Raw genomic sequence first — 27,070 nt, 5'->3', positions numbered from 1 at the left:
ATTATATAGTAAACAGCATGAGAGGAGCAGTATCGTATGTCGAAATTAGTATAGGAGTGTGTTCCTGTGTGTCTGTGGGGGAGGGGGGGGTGTGGACTTACGAGTGTGTGTGATTTTTGAGTGCATGCAGATGGTCATGCTCATGCCTGGATGTGTGGATAAAGTCTGACCCAGACTGGACTTCCTCTGCCCAAGAGGCCCTTCCTGAAATCATCAATCACTTCTTGTATAGGACACGGGCACGGCTGTGTGTGTGTGTGTGTGTGTGTGTGTGTGTGTGTGTGTGTGTGTGTGTGTTTGTGTGTGGGAATGTTTGGCTTGCTTTGAGTTTCACGTAAGGTTGTTAGATCTCTTAAATGTATTGATGAATAAGACTCATTTTTTGCTGAGGAAATCTGGGAATGTATTAGTGTTTATTTTGAATATTAAGAACAGGTGACAAAAATACAGAAATACGGATTTTGAAAATAGCATTTGTTGGTCAATCACTTGGTATTTTAACCATTTATTTCCTTCTTTTATCGTTTTGTGGGACTTTGGTGCATAAGCAGTGGCGTATTTGCAAATTCCATTTTCTGAGCTGTGATGAAGGTGCAAAAAGACCATAAGTGAATCAGTGAATCAGCCTCCTTCACCAAGGCAAATTCCACATAAGTGTATTTTTGTGGCAATAAAACCTTTCTGAAGAACCACAATAACATTTGGATGCATTTAGAAAGATCTGGGTGAAAATCACGGGCTTCTCTTAAAACATCTGAATATTTTTTTTTGTTTTAAAGATTTTTGGGGGGCATTGTGCCCTTGTAATGTCCATGTAAAGTTTCCTTCAGTTAGTTAGTCCAAATTAAATTCAAATGAACACTCTTCGAAAAAATTGTGGCATTGTTTTACTTGATAAATGACATGAAACAAACGAAACGGCCATCCTATTAGTAAAATAATAGTTGCAGCATTAGTTTTAAGCTCTTTTCTCCTACTCATTTACTTGAGATCAGGCTTTATTTCAACATTAAAGAGGCCCCCCTGCAGATCTGTGTCTAAATATGTTGCAGGCAGTGCCTGGTCAGTCTTTTCTACTTTTTTTTATTTTTTATTGTGCCGCGAAAGTGGGGACACCCCACTCTCATTCAGATCTATCCACTCTGGCTCATCTGGCACCAACTTTCTTCTTTTCTACTGTAACCCCCTCTTTAAATCACTCTGACTCTTTTCTTCTCCTCCTTCTACCTCCCCTGGTTTTATGGGAGAAGGAGTGTCCCCCTCCCCCTGCTTGTTTGAAGTGGCCTGCTCATATATCACAGCCTTTCCTCGCAGGATATCCTCCCTCTTCCTGCCTCTCCCTCTCTTTCTCCCTCATTCCCTCCCTCCCTCATCACCCCCCTTTCTGTCAGCTGGGGGGAGCGGAGGAGGGGGATACCTGTTAACTCTATTTCTTTTCCACACTTTAACACTCTTCCCATATACCCAGCGGACACACACGGATGATAATGTTAGATGTCTGCACCGTACCAGCAGACAGGAGCTCGGCGTCTCATGACTCAGGGTGAATTTGCAAAAATACCTTGTAAAAGTAATTCTCACACGTCCTAAAAGGCACACCACTAAAACATAGTACTCCAATGAAGGATTGATTTGATCTGGTTTAATATACTGTATAAGACTAGTTGTGTTGTGTGTTCGATACGTTTGGCTCAGTAAGTTCCCGCATTCAGACTGAAGCCTTGACTCCACTGTGAATTGATGTGAAATTTTGCATTCATAAATACAGTAACTTAAGACGAGTGCATTTAGATGCAGTTGGACTGTAACCGGAGGGTGGCAATACTCTGATTATTGAAACTGTCATGTACACAAATTGACTTGTTTATCTTATTAGCATTAAGGTCATGATTGCAGTATAACTTGATTAACAGGGCTGAGATGCTCATCAATGTTTCAAATTACCCGTGGCATGTGTGCAGCTTCATCTGTTTTCTCTTGTGGCTTTGCTTCTGCACACACACACACACAACACACACACACACACACACAGTGTCTTTCTCGTGTGGATATGACGTCCCTCCAGGTACAGGATACTGCTGAAGAAATTCTATATATTTTGACTGGCAGGGCTCCAAGTCCACGCCCTGTTGTGCCACCTCCTTGTCTGTCCAGACCAAATTGTCAGCTTTTGCTTTGCCGTGTTTTGGTAGGGGGAGAGAAGTAGAAGGAAGGTTCTACGCAGACGCGTGGACTTGGTGGTGTTGTGTGGCGGTGCTTCACACTCAGTGGCAGCTGCTGGTCATTCAAAGAAGCTAATTTTTGGCCTACATCATAAAAATTGTCCATTTATTTATATTAATATTATAATAATATATAATAATAATAATAATAATAATAATAATAATAATGTAATAATATAATTATTATAATAATAATTTATAATATCCGTGAGAAGGTTTCATCAAGAGGCATGGCCAGCAGTACATTTTCTTTGTCACAGCACTTCCAGTCAGCCAGCTAACTTTGTCATACCAGGAGAGCTGAACAGACCTGTTACTTTGCCCTGTCTTTTGCACTAAATCAATCTTAAGTGTTGATCTAACCCTGCTGTTTAATTCTAAGTTTCTCCTCATAAGGAAGACTTTGAAATGGCTTTGCCAAAATAAGGTCGAACAACATTAGCATTGTCTGCCATCGTGTGCAGTTTGCTAGCTGGCTAGTTCACCCCTGCAACACTAGCCTAGCGTACTGTATGAATGAATGACTGAACAAACTATCTAACAAAACAATATTAAACTCGAAGGAGGAAATGTGGGAATTAGGTTAAACTGAAACAAGGAATGTGGTGTAGAATTGTATGAAATGTATGATGAAAATTGGCTAGCATTTTCGCCAAGCAAATACCAAGAAATAGGTTGCAGCAGCTCGTCTTTCAACAACACTTGCAAAATCCACGATGGGACTGAGCTGAGCACTGCTTGAAGTTGAACAGCTTCGGCGACTTTTTATAGTACAAAATCGCTGTCTATCAAAAGGAGATACAGTCATTCGACAGACCCTCCAATCATCACGCAGAAGCCCAGCGTCCAGGCCAGCCCACTGCTCCGTTGACCCCCAGAGACGCTGAGCGTCCGTGGGCGGGACATAATCGCAGCATTTATCTAATGACCGTCTAGTTTCGAACGGGAATGTATGAGAAGGAAATCGAGTCAGCCAATTCTAAACCAACTCATCTTCGAGATGAACCTATTCTAACGCATTTTAGTCAATAAAATGTTAACACAATAGTACATATTTGACCATTCAATTTTAGACATTTTAGGGGAAGCTGAGCTTCCCTTGCAGTCTTAAAGAAATCGCCACTGTTCACACTACCACCTAGCCGCCTGTTGTGCATACTACATAGAATTTCACACACTTTTACACGCAGATCCCCCCCCCCCCCCCCATTAAAAAAATCCCGCTATCATCTAAACGCGGAACGCCACTTTTGCGTTTTCTCTTCAGATTGTTTCCGTCTAAACATAACCTAACTTGACTATCAAACAGGGGAAGTCGGGTCACTGGAGAATATCTTCTCTGCACTTCGTCAATTGTACGGCAAAGTTTTGCGGGCTTTAAAATAAAAAGTCAATCTCATGCCAACAAATTTTGTCATTAAGTCCGGAGGAGTTGTTGGTTACTGTTAACGACGTAAACAGCCTAATCAAAAAGCTCTCATAGCGTCATTTTCTACCGCAACAGGCAGCTGTTTTCTCTGTAACTACCTGCCCAGAACCATACAGCAGACAGACAAAGGTAGCAACTAGCTAATGAACATATTGAAGCATTTTGCAGCTTAAGAGCCAGATATGTCACTCAGGAGTTGGTGGAGACCAAAAACAGAGCTAGAAATATGTTAATTCTGCACTTATTATCTATGTTTGCTAAAATGTTTTGCATATAAAAGTAGTAGGTGATGATGTGTGAAAAAGTCAATATTTACCACATTGCGACACTAGCTGGCATGACTATGAAACTGTTTAGAAAGAGTTGGTAAATAATAATGTTTTCTAGAGCGCAGAGATCAATATTACATCATTATATTTATGTATGATTTAGCCATGCTAGCACAGGTCCTGCAAATGACCAGACAAAACGATCCATAATCTTTTACATTCAACCGGAGCCGGCTACATCTGCAACATTCACGACATTGAACATTGCTCATTGCTCATTCATTCAATAATTTTGCCCTTCATGTTTGATCACTCCAACTGATGAGATTTGAACAAAACTTGAGGGGATGGCATATTTCACCACAGATCGCCAGCGTTTTTAGTTGGGGGATGACGGGAAGCATTCAAAACTGATTGGCCATGAGGGGGACTGTCATCTCCTAACAGATTTCTTACAAAACAAATTTCATCATTACAGGAATATGTGTGTGTGTGCTTTGTTTTATTTGCCACAGGATTGGCCCACTGTCCTTCATCGCTCCCTCTCCTAACACAGTTTATTTGACTCTTATTCGTCCTTAATATCTTTCTTTTATGAGATTCATTATTCACTTCCTCCTTTTCATACTCCTTTAATTCAGCCCTGTACTGCCTGTCTCTCTGCTTTTCTCTCTTTCTCCAGCTTTCGCTCCTTTTTTTCTATTCCTTGTTTTTCTCCCTCCATGCCCTTGTTGTCATTTAGCTACTTCCCCCAGCACTGCCCCCCCCCCCCCCCTTCCCCCCTTCCCCCCCTTCCACCCTCCTCTCTGTTCTCTCTCTCCCCTCCCTCTGTCTCTCTTCCTTTTTTATATCTTACATTTTCTCTCCCCACCTCTCTTTCTCTCTCCATCCTTCTGCCCTTTTGCTCCTCCACCCACCCCTTCTCTTCTCTTTTCCATCCCTCTCTCCCTTCCTGTCTCTCTCTTCGGCTGAGGACAAGGAGGTGAAAGCCAAGCGGATTACAGTGGCGGTTTAATCTGGCTGACCCACCAAGGGATTGCTCTCTACTTTGCTGTGAGGCTGCAGGGCTGGAGGGCAGCGGGACTGGGTGGGTGCAGTGAGGGAAGGGGGAGCAGAAGAGAGGAAAGGGAAGGAGAGCAGGTTGTAGGGGGGTTGGGGTTCAGTGGGAGCAGAAAAGGAGGGAAGGGAAAGGAAGGAGAGGAGGAAGAGGGAGGAGGATGGGAGTGGTTGAATTTGGAGAATTTTTCCTGTTTGTCTCGGGCTGAGCAGAAATGCTCTCCAGGAGAACTGTTTGTATGCACATACACAGTGTGTGTGTGTGTGTGTGTGTGTGTGTGTGTGTGTGTGTGTGTGTGTGTGTGTGTGTGTGTGTGCGTGTGTGTGTGGTACCAGAGGTGGGGGAAGGGCTGGTGGTTGTTTGGTAAGAGATGGAATATTAATGCTACTTTGCCTATAATTTCTTTCCATCTGTCATCAAGTTGTCCTCTGCGTGTGTGCCTGTCTACGTCTATGAATAGATACTCTTCAGATATTAACAGACAATTAGTCTGTTCTGTGTTTCAAAGACAAAATACAAAAACGTCCTTGGTTTGATTTTTCATTTTCTTTATTCTGAAAACATCAAAATCTCATTTTACTCCATCTTGTCAAAGTCATTCAAACTCACGCGGCTTTCATCCGCAGTTAACGCCGAGACTGAGGCCTCGCCAAATTTATCAGTTCAACGAGCACCGCACCAGATTCTTCTTTGTCGGCTGCAGGTCATTTGTGTTTGTTTTTTTATTGCTATTTTTAATCTCTTGAAATGTGAACATGAAGAGCGAGGATAATGCGGTGATTAGCAGTAGGGGTGCACACAAGAGCTTTGGTTTGGTTTCAGTAGTGGGGAGGGACATTAAGTCAGAGGTTCTTCTACTTAAAATTCCCGTTTTAATATATCTACATAGCAAATACCACATTATTAGTGAGATGGTTATCTTGCTTTCCAAATGATTGGTAGTCAATTAAAAGAAATATGAAATTGCACATAGAAACACATTTTGTTTTAAATACAGCCTTATCTTTTATTGATGGCCAATTCAAGCATCTTTTAAGGAGAATATTTACTGTATATAAAAGTATAAATTAAATGATTTTTTTTTTTTTTTTACCTTTTTAAAAAAATGTGCATTTGAGTTTCCAGCCCTGAGTAGTGTCCGCCGTCTACCTTTCAGGTGCAACCTCCACCAATCAGAGGCTAGGGCAGCCTGGAAGATAAAAACTCACCTGCTGCTCTTCGTAAAGCATAATTGCTGTGTCATAATTAAAGATGACTAAGATAATCTTATTCATATCAAAATTTTTATCAACCCGTCTCTCATATGGATTTCAGCAGCTGGACAGTAAGAAGATTTGTTAAGAGAGATTTTACTGAAACTGAAACTACACAAGAGCGGGAGACAAAAACGAACACTCACATTTTGGAGCCACTTTTTCAAATAAAAGATGTGGTACTTTACTAGTTATTTCATTATTTCATTTTTTCTGTTGACAGGGCAGTGGTGCGAAAGCAAATAATTTTGCATGACCTCGAGGCTTTTCCCTCTTATAGGCTCTTTACTCCAGTAGAAGCTAATTTTGCTGCAGCAGTTCATTGACAGTGAGCGAAATGTTATGTTCCAGTCAAGCGGTCCGGCCTTAAATAAACAGGATTTTGATAGTGATTAGAACACAGTTTAAGACATTAAGTGCCTTAACCTGGGCATCAAGTGGCAGCAGGGTAGAAACGTCCACCTAAAACAAAGTTGGAGGCCAGCCTTGAGTTTGAATAACGAAGTGAGTCTGACGAGGTTGTGCTGTTTTAAAGTCCTAAATGCCTTGTTGTACAGTGCCGAACGCAGCGAGGGGGTCTGAGGCAGGCTGTGTCTGTGTCTCGGTTTGCCTCATATCAGCCTTCCTTTCATCAGTTCACCCCCGCTGTGCTGTTTCAAAGGAGGGGTCCAGTCGGCGAGTCGGATTAGCTTCCAACTGGTGCTTGTCCAGATTCTGATTCTGAAGGGGGGCTTAACCAACCTCGCCTCAGCAAAGACGAGAGGAAGGAACAGGAGGGAGGGAGGAGAGGAAAAGAGCTCCTGAGGGGTTGACGCTCCTCTTCAGTTGTTTACCTTGCAATTAACATGCTGGATTGTCTTGTGGAAAGGAAGAAAAAGTCAAGTGGGTAGACTACAGAGTACTAGGCCACCACTGATACAGATACAGGAGGGGGGGGGCATTATACAAGAAGGAGGGCCTGGGGTGCTGCTCAACACCTGCTGTATTGGAATAGTTGTATTTTTACGCACACACACACTGTACTGCATTAAAATGTATAAAAGCAAACCCCCATACTGCGAGTGTCATGGTCAGGGCACAGACCATGGCATCGACCAATCAGCAACAGATGCCCCCTGGAGATAAATGATCTGGACTGTGTGTGTGTGTGTGTGTGTGTGTGTGTGTGTGTGTGTGTGCACAGTGGCTAACACAGGCCCCCCGAGCTGCTGTCGCGTTGCCCTGCGAAATGGCTGCCTGGGGACCTTATTTTAGGCCACACCAGGTGCAAGTGTTTTGGGCTGGTTACATGATCTTGGATGTGTGTGTGTGTGTGTGTGTGTGTGTGTGTGTGTGTGTGTGCATGTGCGTGTGTTGCGTGTGTGAGTACTGTGCATATGTGGAGGCATAAAAAAGGCTGTGATTGTGTGCTGGGTCAGGCCCGTGTATGTCTGCGTGCTGGAGTCCAGGAAAGGTCAGAGATTGGGTGGAGGTGCCAGGAATAGGGGTGTGAGATGCCTTGGTGTCTACAGGGCCATGTGAGGCACATACACACACACACACACACACACACACGCGCGCAGGCCTTCAAACCCGAAGACACAGCAGAACAAAAGCTGGTCAAAGTGGGGCAGTTTTCTCTCCCTCCTTCCACAATCTTCTCCTCTCTGTCCCTCATGTCTATCCCCAGCACTGTTATCCTCTCCCCTCCCCCCTTTCTCCTCTCCTCTCCTCTCCTCTCCTCTCCTCTCCTCTCCTCTCCTCTCCTCTCCTCTCCTCTCTCACGCAAACACGATGCTGCTTTCTGGATCTGGGATGCCTGAGGGACAGAGCACAGACAGGAGCCCTGTCACCATGACAACAGCTTCTCTGAGCTGCCTGACACCCAGACGCCATTGGCTGAGGGCTGTTGGGGGAGGGGGAAGTGGAGAGAGAGAAAGAAGAGTGAGAGAGAGAGTGAGAGAGAAGCGGGAGTAAGTTAAGCAAGGGGTAGAAAGAGAAAAGGGAGTGTAGGGGGGGCGGGTGGTGTAGAGAAAAGGAGATAACGAAACCAAACGACCCCCTTTCTCCTCATGGGGCCTGTTCGTGTTCATGTGCAGGTTTGACATAAAGAGGAAGAAAGCTGAGGAAGAGGGGAGAAGGAGGTGGGAAGGAGCAGGAGGCCAGTGTGTGTGATAAAGGTTGTGGGAGCATGTTGGTAAATGATCTTTTCAGGGTCGTATAATCAAGCCGCCGGTTCAGGTTTGTGTGTAAATGTGTGCACTCGCGTGCGCCTTGTGTGCACACACATTGTGTCCATGTATGTTTGCGGCTGTGTGCTTGTAAGCTCACAAGATATCTACTGACGTCACCCAGTATTTCTTTCCGGTTGAAGTCGGGTTAATCAGTCAAATCATCAGTTTGAACCTGAATTAACTTCCTGATATGCATATTTGTTGAAATGACATGGCTGCATGTTCTTGACAAATTGGTAGCTGGTTTTGTGAAATTCTTCAGTTCAGACTGCCGTCTCTGTGGATGGATCGCTCACTCAATCAGAGAAGGAGTGAAACTTTTATAAAGACAGATTAACCGATGGGAGAAGAAGACAGAATCTGGGACAGAGAAGGAATAAAATGTAACTTCCAGTGGCGTTGGCTCAGCCAAGCAAACCAAATAATAGAAAACAATAATAGAAAATACAGAATAAAGATAAATTGCCTAAGAGGCTGCAGATTCTCAAGCTGACTAATCGATTAGTTGATTCAATCGACAGATCTGTAAAACGGAGTTTCTCCACAATGAATCATGCAAAACCACGACTTTAAATCTGGTGTTTACCAGAGTTGTGCTCATACGTTTTTTTTGGGGGAAATAAGTCATAAAAAAGTATAAAAATGACTAATCGACTAATTAAACCTTAGTAGATAAGACTAAATCGACGAACAAAACAAGTCAACTATTCGACTAAGAGAGGGCAGCCCAAGCTAACTTGTTAATAAAAATAACATACTTGTACTAATAATAATGAAATATTAATCTGGTCAGGACATACATCAGTGTTAGTTTTATTCCTTGCTGGAGCGAGTTTCAGAAGCCTTGGTTCCGACTGAGAGCGAGCCTGCCGCTGATGTGGCTTAAATATTTTCCAGTGTTTGCATTACTGTACCTGCAGAAATACTGTGAAATGCAATGCACTATGTTTATGTGTAGCTTGGCAGCCTGCCGGCACTGCTCGGAGGGGGAAACGGCAAATGAAAAGTTTGTGTGTTTTGGAGCCAAAGAGAGAGGGGATTGTGTGTGTGTGTGTGTGTGTGTGTGTGTGTGTGTGTGTGTGTGTGTGTGTGTGTGTGTGTGTGTGTGGCTTCACGTGTACAGGGTCTTCCTGCCATTCTGTGATCACTGGCATATTTAGACTAATCATTGAAGAGGGGGAGCATGTGTCTCCATGAATATGATCTTGGGTGCTGCATGCTGTGTGTGTGTGTGTGTGTGTGTGTGTGTGTGTGTGTGTGTGTGTGTGTGTGTGTGTGTGTAACCACAACTCACTCAGGAGGCATAAATGTCTCAGGCTGTGCTTGCACACGTGTTGGTATATCCATTCGCAGGAGTTTTACTCTCTCTCTCTCACACACACACACACACACACACACACACACACACACACACACATGCTGAGCGAGAGAGAGGAGAAGAAGGGGAGAGCGATGAACGAGAGGAGGTTGTTTCTAAATCAGAACCAGAAGTCGAGACAGAGTGACGGAGCAGAGGCTTAGATTGGGGGGGGGGTGTGTGTGTGTGTGTGTGTGTGTGTGTGTGTGTGTGTGTGTGTGTGTTGTAGCGCTGCACAGCTCGGTCTGGTCTGTCCGTTGGAGGTGAGGAGGTGGGGAAAGAAGGGAGTCTGACTTGGGTGGGGCAGGGGCTAGGAGTGTGTGGACACCCCCCCCCCTAGCAAAGAAGAGTGAACAGTAAGCATGTTTTACCTCGGCTATTAATCCTTTCTCCTGACTGGAGACCCAGACCAAACAAAAAGAACAGAGGCATCTCTTCTTCTGCTTTCTTTAAATCTCTCCCTTTTCTTTCTTCTTCTCTGTGTTTTGCTATGCTTGTCTTTTATTTGCTCTGTTTCCCTCCTTCTTGTTCGCTTCTCTCTGTTGCTATCCCTCCCAGCCTATATCATCATGTCTCTGTGTGTGTGTGTGTGTGTGTGTGTGTGTGTGTGTGTGTGTGTGTGTGTGTGTGTGTGTGTGTGTGTGTGTGTGTGCGTGTGTGTGCGTGCGTGTGTGTCCCCTCTCTGGTTCTCTCTCTGTGCGTGCCAGTGCTGTGCTATGCTGACTGAGACTGTGCTGGGGATATTTCTGTCAGCCTCTATTTATTTATTGATGGCAATGCTGGTGAGAGATCGCCTGCCTACATGCGTGCTTGTGTTAAGAGAAAGTGAGGTGCTCTCCGGAACACTTTACCTCCTCTACTCCTCTCCACGACTCCTCCAGAGTAAATATTAGTTAACCTCCGTCCTAATGACAGTGTGGGGCTGACCCAGGAAGTGTTGGCTCTTTGACCTCTGAATAGCTGCACGGGAACTAGCTACTCTGTGCCGTCTGTAATGCTGAGGATGAAAGGCCGGTGTCACTGAAATGGAAGTTTAAATCATCCCTGAACAAGCACCACCCCGACACCACTGTCTCTGACAACAAGCTATGGCAAGCCGTGAGCCACGCTGCCTGGCAACTGGAAAAGTTCCTGGAAGCAAGAATGCAAATAGAGCACATTAATGTCAGATCTCATTGTATGTCAGGCCCCGCTGAACTCTGGGAGCCTGTCGACTGGTGGTCCAGAGGTCAGGAGGTCCCTCCAAGGCCGTTTATTTCCCATTGTGTCTTCCAGAGACGGACTGCGTGTCGAGCTTGTGGAGGTGGGATGGCAGAAAGAGAGGAAGCAGGCAGGTATGGTTGTAAGGTTGCCGTCTCATGGATGGATGGGTGAACCTCCTGTTAGCCTCCTGTTGTACCACCCATCATTGGCAGCATTGTATCTACTACCTAATACTGCATATTCGGGCAATGTCAGAAAAATGGGAACAATGTTAAAGTCCCACCGTTACAATTTGGCAGTGTTCAAGCGATAGTGTTTTCCATAACGTTGCCCTCCTTGGTTAAAAGTCCAATGTGTGGGAATTTCTCCCATCTAGCGTTGAGGTCGTATATCACAATCAACTCTCTCCCACCACGCAGTTCGAAGTACGTATTACAGCTACGGTAGTCTTCACGCTTCAAAAGCCGGTTTCTTGCTCTTTTCAATATCCTTTTTCTTTTTCTGGGCGAAGAAGAAGACTTTGGATTTTGAAAAAAAATGAGACGCCTAGTATTGAACATGATTAGGCCTTATTATGCTCTTATAATATTCCCCACAGTAACTGGGTTTACATTTCATTTACTGTGTAACACAGAGGAACAGTGAGCTACACTACATAGAACTAGATGTTATGTTGTCCTGGCTCGCCACTGAATAGGAGACTACTGCGGTGCATGTTTAAGTTCATTCATTCATACAGAGCAGCGATAGCGTTGTGCAAGGTTTGCGGTGGAAAATGTCACTTTTTGGAATAGGCGCACGTTAGCTATGTTACAGCCTAATGCCTTAACATAAATCATCCTTGAGGGGAAATACAAATTGATGTGGAAACAGATTTTGACACAATGTAGACATTATTCCAAGATGGGCACCCATTTTCTAGCCCCATAATCACACCAGATGAAAGGGAAAAATAGCCTTAATTAACTGTTTTTGACACATTACGTACAGTATTTACTTTTGTTCATACACAAGTTGCAAACTGCATTCGTCTCAGTATTGGATTTTTAATTACTTTGGCCCTAGTTTGGTTATTATGTTTTGGCTGTTGGCTTCAGCAGTTCTTTACGCCAAGTGGGAGATATCATAGCTGTCAGAAAAGCTCCATATCTCGTACTCGTAATTACAGGGTTTCCCCGCAGTGGAGGCACGCCACCTCACCTGAAAAAGCCCAGAAAAGAGACAGCCTACACTAACTACGATACCAGATTAATACACTTTCATCAAACAAAGCATGAACCTAAGGTAAGAAAAAAAGGAGCCCTGTTGTAGACGTTTGATAAGGAGAAGAGGTGCGTCAGGATCTGGGTGGTTTACTGCCTCTCTTAAACTCTTTCCTGGGGGAAACCCTGGACTAGGAGCTTGACGTAAATGTTTTCCCACACGGCTGCTCATATTTATGGTTTGTATGACATGACGTGAACGTAGCAAAAGCTCACACTTGAAACACGAGTACTGGCTGAATTGAAAGTGCTCAAAGGTGAATTAAAGTAACAGCAATAACAGTCAGCTCTTTTTTCCCCTTTGCTCTGTCCTGCTCTCTCTCCCTGTGTAACTGAAAGCAGCCCCCACCCCCCATTCCATTTTCTCCTTATCAGCTCACTACAACGTTGCCAGCACTCCCTTTCTCTTACACCTCCTCCATATTTGGCCATTCTCTCGTCTCATTTTTGCTCCCTATTATTTACTTTCTTTTTCTTTCCTCTTTTCTGACTTCTTTTCTTACTCTTTTTTAACATCGTTCTCTCTTTCTTTTTGCCTTTCTCCGTAAATTTTTCCCTCTTTCCTCGACGTGCCCCAGGGCCCTCAGAGTTTCAGCGAGCTCCACAGACCGTCCATTGTCTCGGGAATGCGGTTTGCGGTCTCCCCTCACCTCCTCGTCCTCCTCCTCCTCCTCCTCGTCCTCCTCCTCCTCCTCCTCCTCCTCCTCCTGTCTGGCAGGAGACAGGGTTAGGTGTGTTTGGCTGCTAGGTCCTCAAGGAAACTGGATTTAAGTCTCGAACCCAACTAACCAACCAACTACCTAGTCAGGCTAAAATTGGCATTATCACCGGTGGAAATCTGAACAGTGTTTAGAGAAGACGGTAGAAGATGATATTTGGCATGTACGTCTGTTGTTACGAGCCGTCTAGAGATGCTCACCCTGATCGGCTTTGTACACTGGGTTGTTTAATTGAGCAGTTAAAGAGCTGGATTTATCAATAAGTGAGTAGAAATGTTTGGTGTGAACTTGTGTAAAGCAATGATTATTTGGTCTCAAAAGTCGCCTGAAAAAACAGACATCAAGTTTCTTAAAAGAATATAAAGATGCTCAGAAATTTTTTTTTTTGGTTTGCACAAATGGGTCACTGCTTCTAAATGTTGTCATTAAAGGTTGTTGGGTTAGCTGACTGCTTGATCCTCCTGAAATTAGTTTGGTCTTCATGTGCGAGTAATTCTTACAGTGTGCGCATTAGTATGACGGCAGAGATGACGCAGAGTGAGACACGTAAGAGTCCCAATCACTGCCAGTGTAAAAGCTTCATGTGGATTTCTATATTTATCAAAATATTTCAATCTGATCTCGTCGTTTGTAAGGTAGGGGTGGTGCCTCTGGGATACGAAATGGAAATTTGTGTGTGTGTGTGTGTGTGTGTGTGTGTGTCTCATACACCCAACCCCCCAATGTCTGGCGCTCAGGAGGACTGCTCCTATGGGAATGCTTCTTCCTGCCTGGTCTCTCTCACACACACACACACACACACACACACACACACACACATATCCTTTAAAATAGAAATGGGGTGAGTGGATCAGACTGGCGTGCGATGGTTTTAAATGTCTAGTCTGTCTCTGTTGGCTGCTAAACATAAGTGTCGGACACACAGAATCAGAGGGTGAGAGTTTGGTCTGAATGACAAATGTGCAGGCGTGTATCTATTGTTATAGTAGAAAAGAATAAAATTAGGCTGCGACTGGACTTTTATTTCTCAACGTTTATCTTATTCTGTTCTCCAAGCACAGTGTTTACTCTGCTCCTTTTTGGCTATTACCACATTATTCAGGATAATATATGGTAATTCTTCAACTGTTTCACTCTAAAGACGTCTGACTTCAGCTTTGAGGTCCACCATGTTGCTTTAGGCACTATGGAATGTGTACAGCCCGACTGTAACTCCCTGGCTGGCTGCTCACAGTATACGCCACCACCACTCCTCTCGTTTTCATCTCGCACCTTCTCAGCTCTGCAGAAATAAAATCCAGTTAATAACAAGAGAAAAGGGGAGAGAGAGAGAGACCAACAAAAAAAAAGTGAGCGAGAGAATATGTAAGACTGCCAAAGAATAAGGAGGAGGTAGATATTGCTAACAAGGTTGCCAGAGTCTCTTTTCATTTTTAATAGTCCCGTAGTAGGTCTGGCTGATAAAGTGTTATGTTATATTATTAAATCTTGGAGAAGTTTGAGCTGCAACTGATTCCAACGGTAGCAAGTGTGAAAAGGGAGTCTGTAGGTAAGATACACTGCAGCAAAGTTAATGGACAGGATCTTTCAGCCTGTAAAGATGTACAGTATTTGTGTTTCGGATTTTTAAAAGATCATTTAGAATACATTTCTTTAAAGCTTTTACATTTCAGTAATTTAATACCATAGTAGTGATTCAACAGACAGCGTTTTTCACTTTTCAAAAAACTATGAGTGAGGGGTCCGTCCTTTGCTGCAAACATACTTAAAGCAACACTAGAGAACTTTTCCCACTTTGGTCCCTCTACAGGTTGGAAGCGGAATTGTCCATTACATTATATTATGCAAGTTTGCCAGATCGGGTAGCGGATCTGTAGTTCGAATGAACTGGACAATGTAATGTAATGGACAATTCCGCTTCCAACCTGTAGGGGGACAGAAGCAGGAAAAGTTCTCTAGTGTTGCTTTAAAGCTACATTGTGTAAGAATTACTCCCATCTAGCGTTGAGATCATATATCGCAATCAACTCTCTCTCTCTCGCCACGCAGTATTGCAGCTATGGTAGCCTTCACGCTTCAAAAAGCAAAGGTGTACAAAAGGCCGTCTATCAGCCGTCATTGTTGGAGTTCATACGTTCTCTTAATACATCCATGAGTTCATGTCGGAGAGCGACAGAAACGAGAGAGAAAGAAAAGGAGACGGCAGCGGTCCGGAGGATAATTAACTAGTTGGGATTTGGTGTGTGCCTCCAAAGCAGCTCCAATGTTCACTCTTTTTCCGGTCTCTTGCTCTTTTCAATATCCGTTTTCTTTTTCTGGGCGAAGAAGAAGACTCCTGTTCCTGAAATTTGGATTTTGAATACGTGTGGTCCTGTGGTACATGTTTCCTTCTTCAAACTTGCCATACCCATTAGCAGCATCTTTGAGTCAAAAACGCGAAAGGCGGAGCAGTATAGCCTGTATGTCCCTTACCGGCTAACGTATTTCAAGATGGCGCATCATTATGGAGCATCTAACCCAAGGGGGTAAGCTTCGCTTCAGAACTCGAACCTCCTACGGCGCCATTTTGATGCTACAAAACGATCACTTCCCGATATGCATTCCATTGACTCCCATTCATTTTGACATCACTTTGACAGCGAATAACTTTACATCTGAAGCGTTTAAAGACTCTATTTGTCCATTGTTTATTTCTAAAGAAACACGACAAAGTGTAAAAGGCTCCATTACCTTGTACCTCACGTTATGGCTCCGTAGCAGACGTTTTTGTAAAAATAGGCTAACAATTGTGTCACATAGTAGAGGAATTACCGTATAGTACAGGATAAGCTTGCAGGCAGTTTCGACTTACATGAGCTGTTTAGGATTAATTACTAATGTTAACTAGCATTTTAGTTAGCAATAATTAACCTGTGCCCATGTTATCTCCTTACATATACCTACGCTCTCCATCTCTGTAAGATTGGGAATGATTTAGATTTCTCTTTGCACAGCTACCAGAAGACTTACAACTTTCAGACACGTTGCTCACGTCACATTTACGTCGTCTCTCTCAGTTGGAGGCTGCGCAGTAACGCTCAGCGCTCACCGGAAAAGTGCTTCTAATATCCTTCACTGTTCTCCGTCCAGAGCAACGGGATCTGTTGGTCCATTCTTATACTACTGTCTATGGTCTACCCCAGTTCATGTAAGCGCAAATGTAAAATTCCAAGCCAATAGGAATTCTTGAAATTGATGGTGGTGGTCAATATTCATGAAAAAGGACAAGTTTGTGAAGGGCAATACAGATTTTGATAATGAACAACTACAAACGTTACACACTGGAGCTTTAAGAACCAACATACATGAACAGGGGACACTGCGATTACATGGTCAAAGCAGCATGGGCAGGAGCCGGCGTTCAAACTGAAAACAGAGTGGCATTACAAAGAAATTTACCAGGAATGTGCGTTTGCACGTATGTGTGAGCGGCCAACGCTGCATTTTGCTGCCTGACATAGAGCTGCGGCCTCGCAAAAGTTGATCCAGGTACACTTATGTGCATGACTAGATTAAGTTTCAGTGTTTATGTCCAATGATTGAGTGTGGAATGCTTCTATTCTTATTCTTATTATTTTCTAAAGTGTTGCTAAAACCAATAGATTAAGCAGCTTTCATCCTCCTCTTTGCTCACTAATAACCTTTTTAAAAAAATCTTCCTTCCTCCTGTTTCAATCTTTCAAGAAATATTCCTATGTACATTTGTTGAGACAGAAATCTAGCCAATTTATAACCATGAAGAATGCAATAAGCAGATCATTTGTAAATCATCATTGGGATCCGCAATCTAGTGTAAACAGTTTGTAGGCTGCAGGAACATGAATGTAGATGTCTGAACCTACAACAAATAAATATTTGCAGATATGTAAATGTCACTTGCTATTGCTCGTTAAATGTCATTGTTCGTAGTGCACATACAGATATACTGTATGTGCTTTTCTGAGAGTGTGCACATGTAGTATGTGCTGATGCTTTCCACTGTTGGATCCTCTGTTGCTATTATTTAGCATCACTCAGTGCATTCCTGGAGTCTTTTTTCAGTGATGATTTGTTTATGATTTGCATACCTTTTATGGTAACCGCTTTACCTCAACTTTTCCAAGAATTATATTCTACAAACCTCAACGGCAGCGGCTGTGAACCTGTTGATTTTCTGCTGTGGTTTTTTTTTACCTCACATGTAGGTGGAAAAGTGACAATGAAAGCGGTGACGGAGGTTGAGGTGTTGTAGCTGAAAATAGTGAGCGTCTTGCCTGGTTGGCAGTGTGCGATATATGTCTTTTGGTTGCATTGTATTCTGGTCTATACGCAGGCTGATCAGATGTTATCTGTGCTTCTTTTATAATGGATTTCTCTTTGTAAGATAAATGAACGTTGGTGTAAAAGCTGATGAAAGACGGTGTTGCTCTTTGATTCTGAGGTACTAACACAAGAACCTGCCACTTACTGCAGATGTTTGAATATTTATTTAGAATAAGAAAACAATGAAATAGACCCAGAAAATGCAATGGGCATCATCATACACAGCTTTGTAGCACTGGCAAGTGTGACGAGTGTGTTAGCGTGCCTGCCATCACCTGTGAAGTGGCCTTTCAGGGGATGATCTACCTGCTCCGTCCCGATCTGTGGCCCTCTCTGACCTGCAGCGCTGAGCGGAAGATACACACTCCACGTCTGGACTAGCGTGACACCCGCCAGTTATTTTAAAAGGACAAGAAATAGAGCATGATAAAATCATTTCCCCTATCTCTCTCCCTCCTCTGTCAGATTTATGCTTACACACCTTTCATTCTTCCACTGTATTCTTCACATTAGGTTATGTCTCCAAGCATTCTATTATTCCCTAATTAGCGGCATTAATAATCTTCAATTAGGCATATAGCGCTGGGTGCATTTGGAATTCTGCCTATTCATTCAAAGTGTGTGTGTGTTTATGTGCGCGTGTCGACGAGCATCATCGTGACACCCTGTCCTTTGTTTCTCTGGTGGCTTTCCACCCAACACCAACTGCCTAATGAGGGAGTGAAAGGCCACAGGCAAGGGAGGCGGGGGCTACATAAAAGTGTGTATACATGCACTTGTATATGTGTGTGTGTGTGTGTGTGTGTATAATTAAAGAGCAGTGCCAGCAGGGGGGACCTGTGTTAGAAAGGGTCACAAGAGCGAGCAGCAGGCCATCGCCAACCTTTGGTCATTAACTACCGACACCGCCAATAAAGGCGTGTGTGTGTGTGTGTGTGTGTGTGTGTGTGTGTGTGTGTGTGTGTGTGTGTGTGTGTGTGTGTGTGTGTGTGTGTGTGTGTGTGTGTGTGTGTGTGTGTGTCAGCAGGCCAGCTACTAAATTACTTTACATCAATAAGTGTTTCACTCAGTTTATGCAAGTTTGTGTCACTTTTTCCTTTAGCTTATACCTTAGCTCCAAGTAGCATTGAGTTAAACCCTTCCTGCTAATGCCTCCTAGTTTCAACATTCTTGTCGTTGTACTAAAGATTATTTTGATTATCCAATAATATATTCATACTATATTGATTGTAAGTGCAAGCATTTCAGAAGTGGAAACCAGAACATGTTTGGTATCGTTTCTTGATAAATTACTTAAATAAATGATCAATTATCTAAATAGTTGGGCAACTAGCCAACCTCTGAGTCAAACTAACATTGTGATGTATCGAAGAGGCATGTGAATTACTTAAATGTACAGGATGATAGCTTAAGGAGAATTTGGGTTTATTACAACCTGGGTCTTATTTTTTGGTTTATCCATAATATCTTTTGATTATGAGGATGATGGTTGTAGTCAGTGAGCTCTAGGAAAATGGAAACACTGTTACAGCAAAGTTTGAAATGATGGGTCAGATGATCAGAGAGGTTGTAAACAAGCTAAAAGGTCCGCCAGATCTACGGCAAGTACAGTAAGTCAAAGTTGAAACAGGGAGTCGGCCTGTAAAAAATGTTTTTAAGATACTGTTTTTTGGCTTGTTTTTATTTATTTATTATGAGTTGCTTTGTCTGTCATGTGGTATGGATTCCTCCCTTCATTCTGTCAGCTGCCATCCAGCCCACAGAGAGTCACCACATCAATATCATGTTTACAGGAGGCAGAATTGTCTGTGTCGCTGCATTGGTTTGTTTCATCTCAGAGCAGGTTTTCTTCAGGTGTCTGTCTGCGTGCATATATGTGTGCACAAATGTGTGTGTGGTTATGCCATCTGCACTCCAGAGTGTGTTGTCTTTACTGTCAGGCAGTATGTGGGAATTGCCATAGGTTGATTGGTTAGCCTGAGAGGCAGCAGCGGGAGTAACGGCAGGTGCTTCAGGGCAGCAGGGGGAGCTCCGGGCGACGTCCCCCAGCCACAGCGCCTTCCCCCTGGGCTTCCAGCTCCGAGCGGTGCCTGGGTAGCTGAGAGGCAGCTCCTGGGGCTCTGATGCTGGGACGAGATGCTAGGGAGACAGAGGTGGTGCGAGGAGGAGGAGGGTTATGTGTATGTGTATGTTTGTTTGTGTTTGTGTGTGTTCTGTTGGGGGATCCCAAGCAAATTTGTTTACCGGTAATTAATTCACCTGATTGACATAACAGCTGCCAGAGCTATGGGAAGGCAACAGCGTGTGTGTGTGTGTGTGTGTGTGTGTGTGTGTGTGTGTGTGTGTGTGTGTGTGTGTGTGTGTGTGTGTGTGTGTGTGTGTATGCGTGCATGTGAGAGAGAGTATATTTGGCTGCATACCTGCCGTGGAGGGCATTTCCATGTTGCAGGTTTGGGAGTCTGATTCCTGGCAGAGACGCCCGGCAGCTCTCCGTCTTCCATCGATTAGACCCGTCTGTCGGCCGGCAGCCCTGCTTACACACTCCTATCTCCCCGCTAATCTTTATAGAGTTGACTTCAGTGACAGAGTTATTGGAGCACTTGAAGCTGAGGGGAGAGGAGGAGAAGGAGGCTGTGACAGAAGGACAAATGAGGGAGTTGGGAGGAGAGGGTGATGGCGATGACAGTTGCAGGCGGTGTGGAGAGGAATTCCTGGTTTGGGTTCGGAGATAACGGAGATGCACGAGATGAAACCAGCCATTTGTCTGCAAATCGGTCTGCAAGCTACAGAAACTACATGTATGGACACACAATGGGGTGTTCATTCCCACGCAAGCACATCCCAACGTACACATCCATGTTTATGCCGGCACACCCAGCAGTTTTAACTCAGGTAGCTTTCTTCGCAGCAGGAGTTCTTCACATTAACAGCTCCAACCGGATTTTTACATTTACTTTGTTTATGGAGCAGACAGAAAATGAAAAAAGAAAGAATGTAGCAGGTATAAACAGACGCAGAGAGCCCTGGTGTGTATAATATAAGCTCTTAGAAGAGTTGGACTGGACTGTGTATGTGTATGTGTGTGTCTGGATGTGAACATGTTGTGTTCAGAGCCTTAGGGTGCCAGTATGGACATTTGTAAATGTTTGTGAACACGTTACACTGTTTCTGTGTGTGTTTGAGATATGTAGAGTGTGTGTGGGGGTCGCTGAAGACTGTACGGTTAGTCCAGGCGACTCAGGCTGAGCACTTGCGATCTGAAAGAAACACAGGCTTGCACACACACAAATTCTCAGACACTCAAACACGCGCTAACAGGTTGGTATCAGTGTTGTTGTGGCCAGCAGGTAGCAATGTTTTGGCCTGCTTGTCTGGACCCAGATAACAGCAGATCCATTACCCCCTGGAAGCCGAGGTCTGATCACCTGGCAGATAGAGCCACTCCCTCACTGTCTATGGGCCAGCCAGCCAGCCAGCCAGCCAGCCAGCCAGCCTCCACAGAGGAGCTAAATAGGATCGCAACCAGGACCAAAAGGAGAGCAGACCTCTTCTGTTAGAGGCAATGATCAAATACATGCCAGATGATAACTACAATTTTTTTATTTTTTATATTTTTTTATACGTTTACACAGAAGAAAAAAAAAAACTCATATTAAGCCTTTTTGCCTAGAGTTTGAATATGAGCGAGTTTAGCCTGCTCAAATATAAGATAAAACAAACTGCGTTGTCTCTATTTTGTCCAGGCTCTGAGTCCAAACATTGTAAAATACATATATACAAGATGTATACAACTGTCAGATGTTCCCCTTGTTAATTCCTTTTTAATATTCATTACATGAAAAAGTATTGTGTGTCACGCCCAAACTGGCTGATTATCTGGTACAGACAGCATGGAAGCAAATTCATGCGTGTATCATTTCAAATAATTATTCTTTGTCCTAACTAAAGTTTTGGCCGGTGTTAACATAAACTTCACCTTTTGCATCTCCTGTTTTTGGCTAAGATAAGATAAGAAATACTTGTTTTAATGAAACAGCCAGTTTCCCTCAAAAACCAGACTATTCTTTAAAATATGAACTCAAATAGCCACAATCAGAGCCACACAACACAGAACACTCTGGGAGAGACAATCAATGGACAGTGAGCTTTAGATTTTGCAAACATACTTCATTGATCTACAAGCTCTTTTGCTAATATGGAGGAGCGGGAGGCTGCAGAATTAGGACTGAAGATGTTATAAAGCGAACAAGCAGGATCATTAGTTAAAATGGGATGCTGAATGAAGATAGCTTGTATGAAAATTGATTTGAAATGAATGAAGATAATGTCATGAAATGCAGCACAGATTTTAGTAGATGGTTTTCTATGGAGGTGGAGAGAGAGAGAGTGAGACAGAGGAGTGTGCTGTGTGTGAGGAGTTAACACTGTGCAGACATTGTGCATCAGGTTTGTTTGTGTGCAGAGAGAGAGAGAGAGAGAGAAGAGGTAGATACAGGGCAGCTATCAAAAGCCACAGGCTGCTTTAAACTCCATCTCTGTTTCTTTTTCTCTCTTTCTTTTCTCTTTTTTTCCCTCTACTCTCTTTGCCTCTATCTCTGTCTCTCTCTCTCTCTCTCTCTCTCTCTGCCTCTCTCTCTCTGCCTCTCTCTCTCTGCCTCTCTCTCTCTGTTTCTCTCTCTCTCGGTCTCTCTCTCTGCCTCTCTCTCTCTCTTTCTCTGTCTCTCTCTCTCTCTCTCTCTTATTTTCTCTCTCTCACTTATTCTCTCTCTGTCCCTCTCTCTCTCTCTCTCTCTCTCTCTCTCTCTCTCTCTCTCTCTCTCTCTCTTAGTCTCTCTCTCTCTGTTCCCTGGCCATACTGATGATTGACGGCCTGAGGGTTTTAATGGGCACTGGAGAGCAGGAGCTGAGGTCGGGGTTGTCATGGCAACTAGGAGAAGGGGCCTTTTGCTGCTGCTTCACCTGAGTACTGTGGAGCCTCGCTGGCTGGTTGAGGGAGGCAGCCACACACACACACACACACACACACACACATATATATATATATATATATATATATATACACACACACACACACACACACACACACACACACACACACACTCGCCACACATACTTACATGCCAGCACCACTTCCATTCACTCTTCCTTTTCTCCCCGAGATGCCCTGCCGTTCATCCAGCCATCTCTGGCCTTCTCTCTTCCTTTTCTCATTTTCATTTCCATCCTCCTTTTCTTTTTCTCTCTGCTATCCCTTAGTAGATAATGCTCTGCGATATGCTACAGCTGGTTAACTGTGTTTGCATTTGTGTAATATACAGCATTAAGCCTGTAGTTCTTGCTGTCCCATTGTTCGATAATCGCTCACAATGACACGCTTTGTAGGGCCCAGTTGAAGTCAGATGTATCTTAGGTTGCTCTGGGTTTTTGTAGGAGATCCTGCAAAGTTGCTTCATCTATCAGGCTAATTTCACACACTTATTCATTCTGTTATGTCTGTTATGGAGGTCTTTGATCCGAGACAGACCACCCGTACCTGACACGTGTAAATAAATGTTTTTTTAAAAAGAGACCCCATTCACAAAGGATCAGAGGACGGTTATACCCCATCCAAATACACGCCAGGATCATTTGGACTCAACCCAAAATGTGCTTGACCCCAACATACCCAACTAGAGAGAGAACACCACCTAACAGTCAGCAGCCATTGGAAAGGGGAGCAATACATTTCATTTTCCCTCCTGCAGCTCACAGTTCACACTGTTCATCCTGACTGAAAAAAACATGTTTGTATTTTGCAGTGATTATGATGGTGATCAGAGCTGATAATGGGTCTGCCAAGATCCACACAGACATGACACAAGCGACAACACAACAGGATCTGACCCAGTTAGACTGAATATAATATGGTCAGAGCCCGACTCTGGTCCTGGGTTGGGTCCCCGTTACGAGGAACTGTGTTGACTCTTGAAAACGTCTTCTGGAAGTGTGCATCGTTGATCTTATTTGACAGTAAACAGTTGAGAAGCAACACAGATGACAGGTCTATGATCTCATGACAGGTGAGATGACATGCAACAAGGGTCCCCAGCCGGAATCAGATTGTAAACGTTGCAGCCACTTTGCAGCCTTGTGTCCCAGACCACCAGGCTACAAGGATAGAAGATATAACAAGTTAAATGCATAAAACTGCATTCACCTCATATCAGTGGAGTTAGGTCCAGGTTAACTGCCTCTTCTCTCTCTCTCTCTCTCTGTATGTGTGTGTGTGTGTGTGTGTGTGTGTGTGTGTGTGTGTGTGTCCTGCCTCATGGCCCCGGGGCCTGTTAGTTAGTGTCTGGGCCGTGAGGGTCAGCCGAGGGATGGAGGGATTGTTTGCTCTGGAAGTGAGTGAAGCTCTAGTTACAGAGTTACAGTGGTGGGAGGGGCAAGAGGAGAGCATTGTGTGTTTGTACATTTTGTGGAGAGTCTATGATTGTGCAGTAGCTAACAGTTTTTTCCGAAATTAAAAAGCAGTATTAACACCTTTTTAAAGCTTCTGTGGATCCTCTGTGATTGTGCAACTCCAACCTGGACTTGTGATTTATATGAGCAGTTTTCTGATCTACCGCCTCTCCATTTTTAACACATGGTTACGTTTAGGTAACTAAAACTACTTGGATAAGCTTAGGGAAAGACTTTGGTCATGGTTTGACTGTCAAAGAGACAAGATGCAAACCGCAGTCTGTGGTGTCAAAGTCTAATATTGTGACCTTTTTGGAAAGTGTAACTTTGTCAAGCTACTTCTACATTTGCTTCTCAGATCGTCATTATTCACACTATAAGTCACTTTTTTTCAGGAAAATAGAAAGATAGGTTGCTCTAAGTGTTTGCGCTTACAAGAGATTTGTTTGTAGCTTAATAATCTCCTCCTGTAACACACAAACCGGCTCCACATTCGGACTGAAAATGTATTCTTTCTGTAACTTTTTGGTTTCCTCCTCTTATCGCGTCAGCCACGTGTGAACGTCAAGCTCTGACAAAGCAGTCATGACCAAACACCGCCTGTCAGCCTCACTGCCTCAGAAGAAAACCAGAGCAGCGAGCGTCACATCTGTCTTCTCCTCGATGTTGAAAATCATTATAATTGAGAGCAAAGATGAAGGAAATATTGCCAGAAATATATTTGGAGGCCATATTCCAAATGGGGCGGCATGCAGGACTAAAGGAGGCCCTGTATAAATCAAGATTATGGTACTGATTTACATTTGTGACGTTATTCATCACTATGAAGTAGGACCTAAACACTGATAGAAATTTAACAAAATCCACCAAAGCATTGGGGCTGGGCTGGGTAATGATCCTCAATGAGATGTGTCTGTAATGTAATGCTGAGTATAAAAAGTGTTGAGAGCTGGCAAGGAGAGCTTGATCAGAGTTTTATTGTTGTAACAAATTCTTTAATTAGATATTTCCTGATCTAAAGATAAATTAGGAAATAAGAGGTTTGGCATTCAATTTAAAAAAAGACAGAAGAGTTTAACTATAAGAACATGCCATCTTTTGTATCAAAACTTTGGGGCTTACAGCCCTACATGGAGGCGCCACTAAGGCTTTAAATGTGAGGCAGTTGCAGGAAGTGTTGGGTTTTTGACATTTAGGAATATTTTGAGAGAGTTTTCAGAGTTTGTGTAAATGTACAATTTGCACATTTTCGGGTAGTTTTTATTGGTCAGTACATCAGTTTGGAACATTTCTCAGGAGGAATGGACTAGTAGAGAAATAGGGGGGGGGCGGGGAGCAAATAGGAGCAGATCTAAAAATAGTTTGTCTCCTTTGTATTAGAGAAAGAAACACGAGCTGTGCATTTGTAGGACTCTTTCCTGTTCATAACCCTACCCCTCTCGCACATCTTCAAGTTCAGCTAGTTCTTAAATGGTTCGATTGATTTGGCTGTCTGTTGTGGTCAGATGGCGCATCGTTCGAACTACGTCACTAGGAGCACTTTACAGCCTTAATGTTCCCCCTAAAACTATCTGTATCTTGACAAGATAGTTTTGTGTCCATCAAATAATTCATCACTGTGACTAAATAATCATATCTTCATCAGTTATCTGTAATTGTTCAATTTGTGTCCAGAAATTCAGTGAGTGTAATCAGGGTTGGAATTTTTGCAGCAGATCATTTCTGCACGCCATATCTCTCTTTCCATTATTTTCACTGTGCACAGGATTTTTTTTAACACCTTGCTGATTGCTGTTCACTGTGTGCTGCACCATCAAACATGGATACTTAAGAGTAAGCTGTTGTTTGTGTTTTTTTTTTTTTTTTTTTTTTTTTCAGAGTGCGGCCGCTGCTCCCAGTCCAGTGATGGGCAACATGCCACCCAACGACGGCATGCCAGGAGGACCCATGCCCCCGGGCTTCTTTCAAGTAAGAAAAAGAACTGTCTCGCTGACTTCATCCCTCAACCACCCACAGCTTCACCCATCCCACAACCCCCGACAGCCCCTCTGCCCCTCCCATAGCCATCGCTAAGCCTATCCTTCTGTCTCCTCCTCCTTTTTTTAGCCTCTTTAGCTGTCCTAATCCCTGTCCAGATGTGTTCCCTTCTCTGTCTCTCCGCCTCTGTCCCATATGTCCACGCTCGTGTTGTTAACTCCTGGTGCTCTGTGTGAAGCTGTAGATACTACTAACTGACTTCTAGAGAGCTTTTTTTTGATGCGCCCAAATATCAAATGTTGCTTTAGTGAGCAAGTGAAAGTGCTGTGGAAAGCAAGTGGAGATTTTTGATTTGATTTATTAGACAGTAACAGAAATAAATGCATAAGAAGATGCCATCACAGTGACATTGCACATTTAACAGAACTGTCGAGGATAACACAAGAAAGTTACAAACTTATTTCCATTGTGGTCCTCGGAGGAGGCTATTTTCTCTGATTTGTGGTACTTGTGTTACTAATTCCTCCTGTCATCGCTGTTCTGTGAAGGCTGTCTCAGAGGCTGACGAGGTCACACACATTCTCTCTCTCTCTCTCTCTCTCCTCTCTGTGTTTCCATCACTCTCTCCTTTCTCTCTCAAACGCGAACATGCAAACACGCAAGCCTCATTTGACACTTTCACACATATTGAACTAGTAACACTTTTAAAGTTTAAAATATCTGCATTCGCAAAGATGTTCACCAAAGTGGGAGAGGTGAAAAGAGAACTGAAACATTGTTTTCACCTACAGCTACTTTAGTTACATCTCAAAGTTCCAATCTAGAATATCAGTATCAAGACAGTTGCTTAAGTGAAAAGGTAGTTTGACGTAAAGAAAAAATCGCCTGCAAATGTTAGATTCTGTAACATCAGTCCAGTCCATGTTGTTTTTTTTTTAATGAAAGTAAAGGAATAATTCTTGCTGTGTTATCAATGGTCAGGACATGCTGAAGGTCTTTTGATTGTACAAAGTGTCCCATAATCAAAAGATTAATCAAGTTTAATCCCTGCAACAGCTATTCATCCTTCTCAGGTGTCCTTGAGCAAGACTCCACACCTTTGACACTTGTCTGTCTCTGGATAAGAGCCTTTTAAAGGAATAGTTCAACATTCAGGGAAATGTGCTTGTTCGTTTTTTTTTGTTTTTTTTGCCGAGATTTAGATGAGAACATTGATATGACTCTGTATGGTAAAGATGAAGCTACAGCCAACAGCTAGTAAGTTTAGCTTAGCACAAAGACTGGAAACGGGAGGAAACAGCGAGCCTGGCTCTGCCAACCTTAACGA

General features: G+C 43.5%; 1 protein-coding gene across 2 annotated transcripts in view; it reads left to right on the top strand.

Moving 5' to 3' along the window:
- Nucleotides 1-27,070, top strand: part of ssbp4 (single stranded DNA binding protein 4) — a 93,661-nt gene that overhangs the window by 45,088 nt on the left and 21,503 nt on the right. For both annotated transcript variants that reach the window (XM_028588095.1, XM_028588096.1), the window contains exon 5: nucleotides 25,645-25,734. In XM_028588095.1, the coding sequence (XP_028443896.1) occupies nucleotides 25,645-25,734 (90 nt within the window). The remainder of the gene's footprint in view (nucleotides 1-25,644; nucleotides 25,735-27,070) is intronic.

The sequence above is a fragment of the Perca flavescens genome, chromosome 9 (genome assembly GCF_004354835.1).
Source record: "Perca flavescens isolate YP-PL-M2 chromosome 9, PFLA_1.0, whole genome shotgun sequence".
NCBI lineage: Eukaryota > Metazoa > Chordata > Actinopteri > Perciformes > Percidae > Perca > Perca flavescens.
The sequence above is the reverse complement of the archived record's forward strand: the minus strand, read 5'-3'. Positions and strand labels throughout refer to the sequence as shown.